The sequence below is a fragment of the Melampsora larici-populina genome (genome assembly GCF_000204055.1).
Source record: "Melampsora larici-populina 98AG31 unplaced genomic scaffold MELLAscaffold_24, whole genome shotgun sequence".
Taxonomy (NCBI): Eukaryota; Fungi; Basidiomycota; class Pucciniomycetes; order Pucciniales; family Melampsoraceae; genus Melampsora; species Melampsora laricis-populina.
This window is the reverse complement of record NW_006768788.1, coordinates 65816-77372: the sequence shown is the minus strand read 5'-3', so window position 1 is coordinate 77372 and position 11557 is coordinate 65816. Positions and strand designations below refer to the sequence as shown.

At 41.9% G+C, this 11557-nt stretch overlaps 1 protein-coding gene across 1 annotated transcript; it reads left to right on the top strand.

Annotated features, from left to right (window-relative positions):
* Positions 1–6907: 6907 nt before the first annotated feature.
* Positions 6908–7288, top strand: MELLADRAFT_107516 (uncharacterized protein; the record flags this gene model as incomplete). Its single annotated transcript, XM_007411368.1, has 1 exon — positions 6908–7288. The coding sequence occupies one exon, from the start codon at positions 6908–6910 to the stop codon at positions 7286–7288; it is 381 nt and encodes a 126-aa protein (XP_007411430.1).
* Between the last annotated feature and the right edge of the window lie 4269 nt (positions 7289–11557).

Sequence of the window (11557 nt, the reverse complement as noted above, 5' to 3'; positions counted from 1 at the left end):
AAGCTTTCAAGAGCCTTGGCCGACAAGAGTTAAATGTAATATGGATGTCGATGAATGGAGACGTCAGTTGATGAAATACGGTTTAATAAAGGAATATGGATATCTCTTGGTTGGATATGTAGAAGGATTTCATCAAGGTGTTCCTAGTCATTCGATAGGTAACATGAAATACTATTGCCCCCCGAATCACAACTCAGCCAATAACGCTAGGAAGAAAATAGAAGACAACATAGAGAAAGAAGTGAAGGCTGGTAGAATTTTTGGACCGTATGGTAAAGAATATGTTTATGAAAGGATTGGGTTCTTTCGAACAAGCCCTTTAGGCGCGGTAGAGAACGGAGATGGCTCCTTCCGTCCAATTAATGATATGTCTTACCCGAGGTTCGACAACAACATTCCGTCAGTCAATTCCTTCGTCAATAAGGAAGAATTCAGGACAGCATGGGATGACTTCAAATTAGTGGCTATGTTTATTAAGCGGTTGAAGTCAGATGTACTGATGGGAATATTCGACTGGGAAGGAGCTTACCGACAGATTCCTACACATCCTACGCAATGGCCGTACCTAGCAATAATGGACTTCGAAGACCGTGTTTTAATAGACGTGATGATAGCTTTTGGAGGAGTCGCAGGATGCGGATCCTTTGGTGGTCCGGCAGATGGCTGGAAGGAAATCATGAAGGCCATGTTTAAGTTACTCCAAGTTTTTCGTTGGGTTGACGATAACTTGATGATAAAAGATAAGAGCGATAAGGTAACAATGTTAGATATCGTGAAGGCTAGTGAAAAATTAGGTGTGAAGACTAATGTGACCAAATATTCCGAATTCGCTGTGGAACAAAAATTTATTGGCTTCATTTGGAATTGCGTTGATAAAACAGTTACTTTACCAAATAAGAAGTTATGGAAACGCCAGAGGGAAATTGACGAATTTTTATTGAAAACTCACTGTACTAAGAAAGAAATGGCGAAGTTCAATGGGAAACTTAGTCACCTAACGCTCATTTTACCTCAACTGAAGTGTTGCCTAACCAAAAGCTTCAGTTTTGCTGCCGCCTGGAAGTCACCCGGGAAACGAGTTATCCCTGAAGATGTAAAAGAGGACATTCGCCATTGGAAACGTTACTTAGAAAACCTCTCGCCCACAAAGCTCATTCCAGATCATGTCGTCAAGAATGTGGGTTGGGTGGGCGACGCGTCGTCCGACTATGGTATTGGTGTTATCATCGGTAAAACTTGGGCACAATTTAAGTGGCTACCTGGGTGGGATAAACCAGAAGGTAGGCCTAGGAGAACGATAGCCTGGGCCGAGACCGTGGCAGTTCGCCTCGGCTTAATAATGCTGAAGGAGAAACTGACTACCAGCGGGACTGGCTTAGCTGGTTTTAGTTTCTCTTGCCTGACCGACAACACAACCACCGAAGGAGCAGCACGGAATCGGAAGTCTAGGGACTTCTGGGTCAATCGCGAGTGGCGCTTGGTTCAGGATCTCATGGTCAGTTATGACTGCAATATTAATTTAATAAGAGTTAAATCAGCCGACAACGAAGCAGACAAGCTTTCTTGCGGGCTAGACCCTTCAAAAGGAAGCCATAACATGCTGCAAATTGAATTGCCAGCTGACCTCTTAGACCTATTATACCAAGTCTTACCTCGAATCGCACCAAACGCTCAATGACTTCAGCTACTCAAACACTACGTCAATCTCACCCAGGTGTTTTTCGCGAACTGGATGACGTCAGTCTCACCATCCTGCACCACGGATGGGCACCTTCAACGACAAGACAGTACACCGCCGCAGTTAATAAGTTCTTTAGCCACATGGGTGACACGCACTTCAATTTCCCTTTATCATTGACAAACGTATACCAATTCATCCTCTGGTGTTCAGAACCAAGTAACCCCTCCCCAGTGATCAACTCTACGACTAAACAATATCTCACGGGCCTACGTATGTGGCACACCTTACACGATGTGCAGTTCCCCCGGTTGGACGTTGACCGTCTACGTATTCTAATGAAGGCAACGAAAACTCGCGAGCTAGTGTCAGGGAGGGATGACCGCACAGGTCTAACGCTGATGGATATTCACCTTCTGATACGGAAGCTGAGCGGCAGATCGCTACCATCCTTAACCTTGCGTGCCCTACTCTTGACGGGCTTCTGGGGGCTTGCTCGCCTAGGTGAACTCACCTTACATCCCGACCACCCTTCGGTTTTTATTCGCAGGAAGGACATCAAATTCTCCGCATCCTTCGACCGAGCTACAATTCGGCTTCGGATGGCAAAAACGGCTGCGCCGGGTGAATATCAGTTCTTGCGACTATGTAGGCAACCCAACATTCTGGACCCTATTGCGGCACTGCGGAGACTCCTCGATTCTACCGATGGACGGCCTGACGATCCTCTTTTTCGAGGTATCCTGCCGGAGGAGCCAATCCGCAAGGCATCAATCTTAGCTGTACTTCGGAAATTCAAACCGGTCAAGGTCACAGGCTGGTCTGGGCACAGCTTGCGGATAGGTGGAGCTTCATTGAAAGCTAACTTAGGATGTTCAGCGCGGTTGCTGAAGAGGTCAGGCAGGTGGAAATCGTCTGCTTATAAGCTCTATGTTTGGCGGTACTCGCTCCAGACGCTACTAGAAACGAAGTCCCTGGCAAGACGTCTGAATATGGATTATGGGCACTGACGCATGTAATTTATGGCACATCGTGCTTTGTGAATTGACCCGCTTTGCGATTTGCGTTCTGCTTCGGCATTGACGTTAGCTCCTAGTTAGGGGCCTACGTGAGCTTTGTCTCTTCGAGAATGGGTTTTGAGCCCCTTCACAGGGGCTCGGCTCTCTGAGCCTCACTCCCTGTAGGTGGGTTCGAATGGGCTCTTTCCCGTTCCCTAAGAGACCGCTAACTTCTTGTCACTTAGGATGGATCCTGAGGGATGCTCCAGTAACTGAAGTTAGCTGCTAGGCTCCTCCCGAAGCACACTACTCTCACTCTAGCACATCCTAGAGCAAGCGTAGCAAACAGCATAAGCTTAGCGGTTTCGAGGCTCTGTAAGAGTCCTCTGTAAGAGTCCTCTCCACGTGTCAGTGACACGTGTCTCCAGTCCTCCTCCTCACTTGGAGGAAGAAGACATGGACATACAAAACCAATTGGTGAGGTATCCTCAATGAACTCGTCTAAAATCAAGACTTGAGCTGACTTTGGTCTCTCTCTAATTTAGTTTTCATATGCCACTTCTGCATGTTATAGGAGTATCACCAACTCATCAGTCCATCTCCTTTTGTTTTGGTCTAATGTGACAAGAAACAGAGGAAGACTATTGCTGGATTCTGGAGCAAATGAAGTTGTGCTATGGGCCAAAGCTTGCAAAACTACAGGCTGTGGTGACTGATCGAGAACTTGCTTTGATGAACGCGCTGACAAAAGCTCTGCCAGATGCCAAAAACCTACTGTGCAAGTGGCACATCAAGAAGAATGTTCAAGTCAACGTCAAAAACAAGCTATCCGATGACAAATTGAAGAAAGTTCAGAACCACTGGATGAACATTTGCAGCTCACTCTCTGCCGACGAGTTTGACACAAACCTTGAGGCACTTCGGATTATGATTGATGAGCCTACATTCAAATACATCAAGACTACGTGGGTTCCTCACAAGGAAAAATTTGTCACCGCGTGGACAAAGGATATCAAACACTTTGGTCACACTGTCACTTCTCGAGCTGAAGGTGGTCATGCAGGTATCAAAGGCTGGGTATGGCAGTCAACCGGTGATTTGGCAACTGTATATAGCAAGCTTGAAATTCTATGTCAGCAGCAATATGATAAGATATCACAAAAGATAGCATACAATCAAACTCATACCTTATCTCGTCTTCGTCCTCGGATCTGGAGCGATGTCAACCGAAAAATTTCACACTACGCGCTACTTGAGGTAAAGTTCTTTCTATGTTTTGTAACAATTTTTCTCCTCTGTTCATCATTCAAAGTTCTAAGCCTGATATGCGAACATACCTACAAGCAATACCAGAAGGCACTTTCTTTGGACAACACCAATACATGCACCTACGTACTCTCTGGGTCGCAAGGGTTACCTTGCGCTCACTTCCTCAAGCACCTCATCTCATCTTCAAGGAAATTGTCTCCAACCCACTTCAACTCTCATTGGCATCTAGATCAAGGATTAGTTGTCCCTATTATGCACGAGCAGGTACCTAATTTGGAGGCACCACTAGACAGCATACAAACTTGCCATGGAAATCTCCCTGCTCATCAGCAAAGTGTGTTGTGTAATCACTTGAGTCGGATCCTCATCAATCCACCTCCCACCATTGGTGATCCAGATCCAATTTGATCTCGTGGTCGGCCTGCAGGGTCATCGAACAAATCCAAGCGTGAGCTTTCACAATACAAACATCAGGATGCCGAACATGATGGTCGTCCATGTAGTCAATGTCACGGAACAGGTCACAACAAAAGAACGTGTCGTGACCCAGCACGATCAACAAACTTTGCTTAAGTTCGATTCAATCAGCATTCAAAGTCAACGACTTCAAAGCAGTCTTAGTCTTCATTTACATCCTTTCATTTACAACTCAATTCATCAAGATACTCAAATAGCTTATCAGCACTTTCGTATCTTATCTCAGATCCATCATCATTTACTTGAACAATTTCAAAGCATGTATCAGCTAAGCAAGCTTACCAGAAGCATTAGAGCTGATCTAGCTGCTACTTGTTCATTGCCTTCTTATAAACTGAAATATTCAATAGTGGCTTTTGGAGACTTTGAAGCGGCTGCTAATTTCGCTCACATGCTTGGTTTTGAACGGGTCATGAATATGAAGCTTTTCAACATTGTGATTTTGCTGTGGTTGCTTATGAACTTTGAATCAAGTATCACTTGAGTTCATGCCTCTTACTTCAGTAGAATATCTTAATTTGTTACAACTTTCAGTCCTTTGTATCTGATAATGAATGAGTCTGATAATGATTGATGTGATTGAGCAAAGATTATAAACATCTTCCGCTGAAAAGAGCTACTTACTGAATCTACACGGTAAAAAATCAATTCGTTATCTGATCGTGCTCTTTCAGAATTTCTTCTAAATTCTTTAAAAAGCGTTCGGAATCTTTGAAGGCAATCGTACAAGGTTGTAATTTGATCTTAGAATTTGATTTGTTGTTTCCTATGGTGTTTTTTGAAAGATTGATGGCTTCTTGTAATCTACCCGCTTCAATGCCATACCTAGTAAATCAAAAAAATCATCAAGATCTATAGTTTCTCTAGAAGAAATGCAGAATAGGTAGTACAGGATGAAAAAGACCACTCGACACAATTCATTTTATTGTTCTGGTTCATTGATTTTGAATCGTTCTCACTAATTCATCTTCATTCTTAATTTTCAATTGGTCTGCTGAATTGATTTTCATTTGGTCTTCATTTTCAATTGATCAGACTAATCTTGATTCATCTAGGATCTTGTGTGACAAAACTTGAGAAAACTTGAGAAAACATACTCCAGACCACTTCGAGTGCGGAACACGGACGTCTGGAGACTGTGTTACTGTCACAGCTTGTGTCACTGGTAAGTGAGGCTTTCACTAGCTGTGAAAGGGAGGGGGTGGTGAGGCTACCAAGGGGGGGTGGGGATACCGGGATCCTAAGTATATAGAAATGATAACTGAATATGAAATGAGAGAGAAAATAGACAGTTTGCGCACTTATGCATGTAATTAATGACTACATGTATTTGTTTGTATGTAATTAAGTATTACAATTACTACATGTAATTGGGTATTACATGTAGTATGGTGATATGTAATGGGTTTATTGTAAGGAAGGTGATATGCCGTTGAGGCGGCTTAGGCCCTTTCTGACACAGCCCAACACACCTTCATCTTCTTCAAGTGAAACAGCTGCGCAAAGACTGGCAAGGTTGAAGGCCCAACTCATGTCAAAAAAGAAATCCACTAAGACAAGACACAGGGTCCAAATTTTATACTCACGACACATTAGCAAAGGAATCATACATGTTTGGTATCAAGATAGGTATTACTCATACTGATTATTTGTAGATTGACTTCGCTCAACACCAACCAGGTGTAAAGAGTGTGTTCCAAAGCTGCACAAAGTGTAGCCTGGCACCAAACATACAACAATCTTGACACAATCTTGGAAAAAGCTTTGCTAACACGTCGTGAGTGCAAAATTTGGACCCTGTGAGAGTAACTGCTTCCTTACATTGGTCCCCTGTCCAGTCAAAACACTTTTGTCCATATGACATAAGCCCAGGTCTGATACCTTTTCTTTGAAGGATTTATGAAATCATTGCACAGAGGGCTATTTTTTTGTTTTTTTGTAGATGCTCAAGGTTTGAAACAGAGCCGCACCTTTTCTCATCAGTATATTAATACTTTGAATGTCAATATTGCCATTCATTAATAATTTCTTTGCAGGTCAATCACAACATAAAGCCAGTTCATTTCAACATACACCAATGGAGGTTGAAGAAAACTTTCCAGATATACCCATGGACACCGAGAATGAGTCTCAAGATTTATCAATGGAAATCGAGGATGACATCCCGCCTGCATCAATGGCTTTTGGCCACAATACTCAACAGACTGAAGCGGATTTGGACAACATTCAACAGACAAACACTTCACAGAAACCACGATCATCTTCTAAATCAAAGAAATTCATGCTCAACGATTAAACTAAATCAAACAGAAAGTCTCCGTTATTCAGAAGCACACCTCAACCTTTCACTTCACATGTCAAATCTTCCTCAAACTCAACCAGAAGAGTCTCACAGGAAAAGTCAAAGTTTACACCCCAAAACATAGGGTCTTCAAATGTTCCAATCAGTCCACCACAATCAGCACAATCAGCACAAAGAATTCCCATGCGCCACCTTGACACCACACAAGAGACTCCTTTGAGTATGAGAACCTCTGTTTCTCATTGGCCTCCCAATCCAACACCCAGCCACCATAACACACCTGAAGGCTCCAAACCAAACCCTGACAAGGATCTTGACAAATCAGATGAAGGGTACAGAGACTCTGATGAAGAAATGTCTGAGGGCTCTTTTGATCTAGCTGAAGACAAAGAACACCGTCAAAATCAAGCTTCTATTTGGGCCAAGAATACTACTAAACAACATTCCGAGCATAGACTAGATCTTTGTGCACGAGGAGAAGCTGCACTGTCTCAATTTGAGCAACTTAGCTTATCAATCCAGGACTTTCACAAATTACTCTTAGGAATCTTCAGAAAAACATGAGGTCAAGATATTAAGCCGACCCTTCCCTCACCCCCGTCAGTTGATGAGATCAATACCTGGACCCAATGTAAGTATGATAGGAGAGCAATCATTGACAATCATGTTGAGAGAGCTCTAGCGGTCTTTTGCCGCAAACACCCAATGCCACATTTGAATCAACTTGCACAGGTCAAGGCTGATGCCGCTTGAGCTGCGATGTCAAAGATCCAACCAGTGAAATTTACCTCTCAAGTGGCAATCCGGAATTCCAAGGTCAAATATTCAAATAGTGTTGCCTCCACGTGTGAAGATGCTTTGGCTCTTGATGGTTTCAGCTAATGTACTTTTGACTGGACCAGCTCCCTTAAGTCATATGAGTGGAATGAAGCCATGTTGACAATCTTGCTTAAGGAGTGGGAAAAATGTTATAAACGTGGTGATGCTGATGATTACTTGATAAAAGATTCTCAGGTTACTCCAGAAAATAAGTTCAAAATATTCAAGAGATGGTATTCAAATAAATGACGTGAGTATGTTTCCGCAGAGAATGCGGCTGATACTTCTAAATTCCCAAATCCAATGGACAATGAAAGAGCATGATCGAAAGGGAAGACCTCGCAAAAGAAATCAAGAACAACAGTGAGTATCAATTACATTGATATGTATTTGTATCATTGATTAACTGATTGTAAAAATGGGTTGACCTTCTTAGGTAGCAGCCATCCACAACACATCCATCAAGAAACATTTTCCAAATGAAAATAACCTTTGATTGATTTGTCAAACCCAATTGTTCATTCAGAAGATGAGATTGAGGACGGGAAATATGTCTGTGTACCTCTGGTTTGGCAATCAGCTGATGTGGATGAACTCTTTGGCAAACTTGATACATCACCTGTGGATTCTCAACTTGATGCTCGAGGATGGACAGCTGCAACAAAAGCACTTGACCGTGGTCCGCGCCGTCAGTTGACACAAGCTGAGTTACTCTACTGTCATCCTCCAAAACACTTCCCAAAATGCTTAGCGGACAAGGATTATGAACAAAATCAAATCAACAAGTTAAAATGCCAAGGACTGAAACTTTCAAACACTGCAGTGTTTGATCTGAAGCCATTTATCCAAAAGCTCAGGACTTTACGGACATAGTTTATGCCTACATGCTCTACAATGGTCCTTTTCCAATGTCTTTCATATTTTTCAATTTTCTTTTTACTTGTGAATATTTCTTCTTACTTGTGAATAGTTACTTTGGGTTTGCTTGTCAATAGTGATTTCTGGTTTGCTTGATGAAAAATCTCATTTTTTATTTCTTCCAAAACTTCCCATAGTGCTCATACTAAGTGTATAAAGAACTTCTGACAATTCAAAGACAAGAAGATGAGCAGACTATCTAAGCACATGAAAGGTTATGTATGTGGAATCAAGCTGTGTATGTGAAGGAAAACCCAGGAGTTATCAAGCATAGAACGCCCATGCTGCAGCATAACCAAACAAATCAAAACTTGGGAAGGAGAGATAAAGAGATGTAAGAATAACTACGGATAGTGCTGGATTGTCAAGTCTAATCCTACAGAATGAGTCTTTGTTGCCCAATGAAGGGGGTACAGATCAAGTGGTGTGGGGTCTTTGCCCAGCATACAAGTCAGGGTCTCACAATTTTCACAGTTTGTTTTATGGAATCATCTCAATTGGCAGATCATTTTATCAACAGACTCAAGGCCCACAAATATGATTGAGTACAATTTGTGGGCTCATCGTAGGTAGCTTCAGCTGCAGATTTTCCTGAAGCTACAAAAACAAGCTCAAAACATCAGGATTCATAGATTCTTGTACGCTTTTAAGTTAAATAAAGTTAACTTGATCATTGGTGTCCAAGGTACATTCCAATTAATGTGCTACTCATATCACTAACCAAACTCAAGGACAGCATATTTGACAATCAATGAGACAAGGGCATTGATGAATCATTCAACACAGCATATTTGACAATCAATGAGACAAGGGCATTGATGAATCATTCAACACAGCTACAAGGCTACACAATGGCTTGAGGTGAATCTGTATCTCATGCTCATCCCTTTGACAAACTAGTGAAAACATTGTGAGAAACGTGTGAGTGAGACAGTTTTTTTCAAGGTTGTTGCGACTGTTTTGGGATGGGTGTTGGAAGCTAACAAGATAGGAAGTTGCCAAGGGAGCAAAATACTTTGTTTCTTGAATAAATGATATATTTCAAAAATAGAATCTGATTGCGAATTGAAATGCCCACATTCAAAGGAGGATGTAGGTAATAAGGTCTGCGCACCTGGTGTTGGCCTGTGGACTTTCCAGACTGATGTTGATGAGTGCGTATGAGTTGGTAACTTGGTTGTGTTGGTTGTGGTTGTTTGAGCTTGCTGAATGGCACAGCACTGCTGAGACAAGGGCTCAGAGCAGTCGTGGCCCATAAAGGGCGGCTAAGCCCGGCCCCATCTAAGCTAAGTTCAACCGGTGAGACCAAGCACTTTGGCCACTGAGGAAATTTGCAAGCCTATTGTGAGTGGACTTGCAAGCATTACTCCATCCACTCACACGCTCACATGTCAGGAGTGAGCTCCACGGACCAGGTGGTAGGCATATTAAAAAATTAAAAATCAATGTCACTGTATCATTGAGTTTGAGTAGAAGGAAAGAGGTCAAGCAAGTCAACTTCAGAAGAGTCATCAGATTGATCATCAGAAGTGTCTCCATCAGAAGCAGGTGATGATTAATTTTGTTGAGCTGTTCCATACTGGATGTTAGAAGCAGGTGTCACTTCATTGTGTTGGGTTGTTTCTTCAGCATCCGCAGGATCAACCAACTTTACCACCTTATAGTTTCCAGCCACTATGTCATTGGTCCACATTTGGTATGTGGCAATTGTCATCTTCATAAATGGTTTCTGGAGTACTGCATCAGTCATTGATCTGCTGGCCAGGCTGTGTTTGACTCTGAGGCGGACTCCACCAGAGAAAGTCCTTGAAGCAATTGTCAGATGTGAGTTTGCGGTTTTTGGATGGCAGTCTTGGAGGCTTTCAATATAGCAACATCATTTGTTATAAAAGGCTCAATCAGGAGGCTTAGTGAGTGATTGATCATGTGGAATCAAGTTTCTTGAAGTGTATAAGAAAGCTTTCACAGAGCTAGGGGGAACATTATGCGAAGTAAGCATTTTGTGGATAGATTGTGGTATATTCTGGTAAGTCCCTCAAAATTGATATCCAGATAAGAGGGAAGTCGCCATATTCATTTAGAAGGTTTCAATCTGTTTGCACCAAGTTGAGACAGTACAATGTGTCAGCCCTGAGTACTAAACCAGCGTACCAATGGGCGACAAATATAATGAAAAACCTTGAAAACAGCAATTACAACTCAAGGCTCAGTTTCAAGAGTCAAGTTACATATGATTTGGCATATGTAACATGTGCAAACTTACATCAAAGAGTGTGTACGTACACAACTTTGATGTGAACCAAAGCTACATATATTTCACAGATGTAACATGTAAGTAACAAGTGAAATATACTTATAAACCAATAGTAACTGTGTTACTGTAATTAACCTAACCTTAGAACCACAATTTTTGCGCACTTCTAGCTCAAAGATTCCCAGGGTTCAGACTATATAAACCCTGAAGATCCCACCAGTTTTGAATCATCACTTTAACATTCAACAACTTTACAAATTGCTCATTTCATCTTCCTAGAACTTTTAAACTTTGTCTAACATCTAGATTCTACAAACTTTGAATCTTCAACCTTGTGTCTTGTTGACTTTATTGTGTGCACATATAAACCTTGTTTCTGTCTGATTAGACTCCATAATCAGCCATTTTTGTAATATCCATTTGGTGGAATCACACGTAAGGCTTATATCAGATTGGGGATTCCTCTGATATCAGAAACTCTAAATTCACGGGGAACCTCTATTAGTCAGAGTTTAAAGTTCCTGGTGTTAAGACAGACCTTAACACCTCCTTTATTGATCATTCTTTGTACAAGAAGTGACTCAATTCAGGCTTGAGAACTGCGCGTCAGTTGTTCCATTTTAATTGTTGCTAATAAGAACACTTACCCAAAATCCCTGGGCGTAAAATCCTTTATTAAAGGGGCATTTAACTGAAGTTATTACTTGTTTATTACAAGTAAAGCTTCTACGCCCATTGTAATCCCCACAAGTCTAGTAGAAGTTTGTTTAAACTTCTGTCTCTTTTTTATTGACTCTACTAGCCCAACAGACGCTAGTAGGCTCACACAATGTATCAAGTGG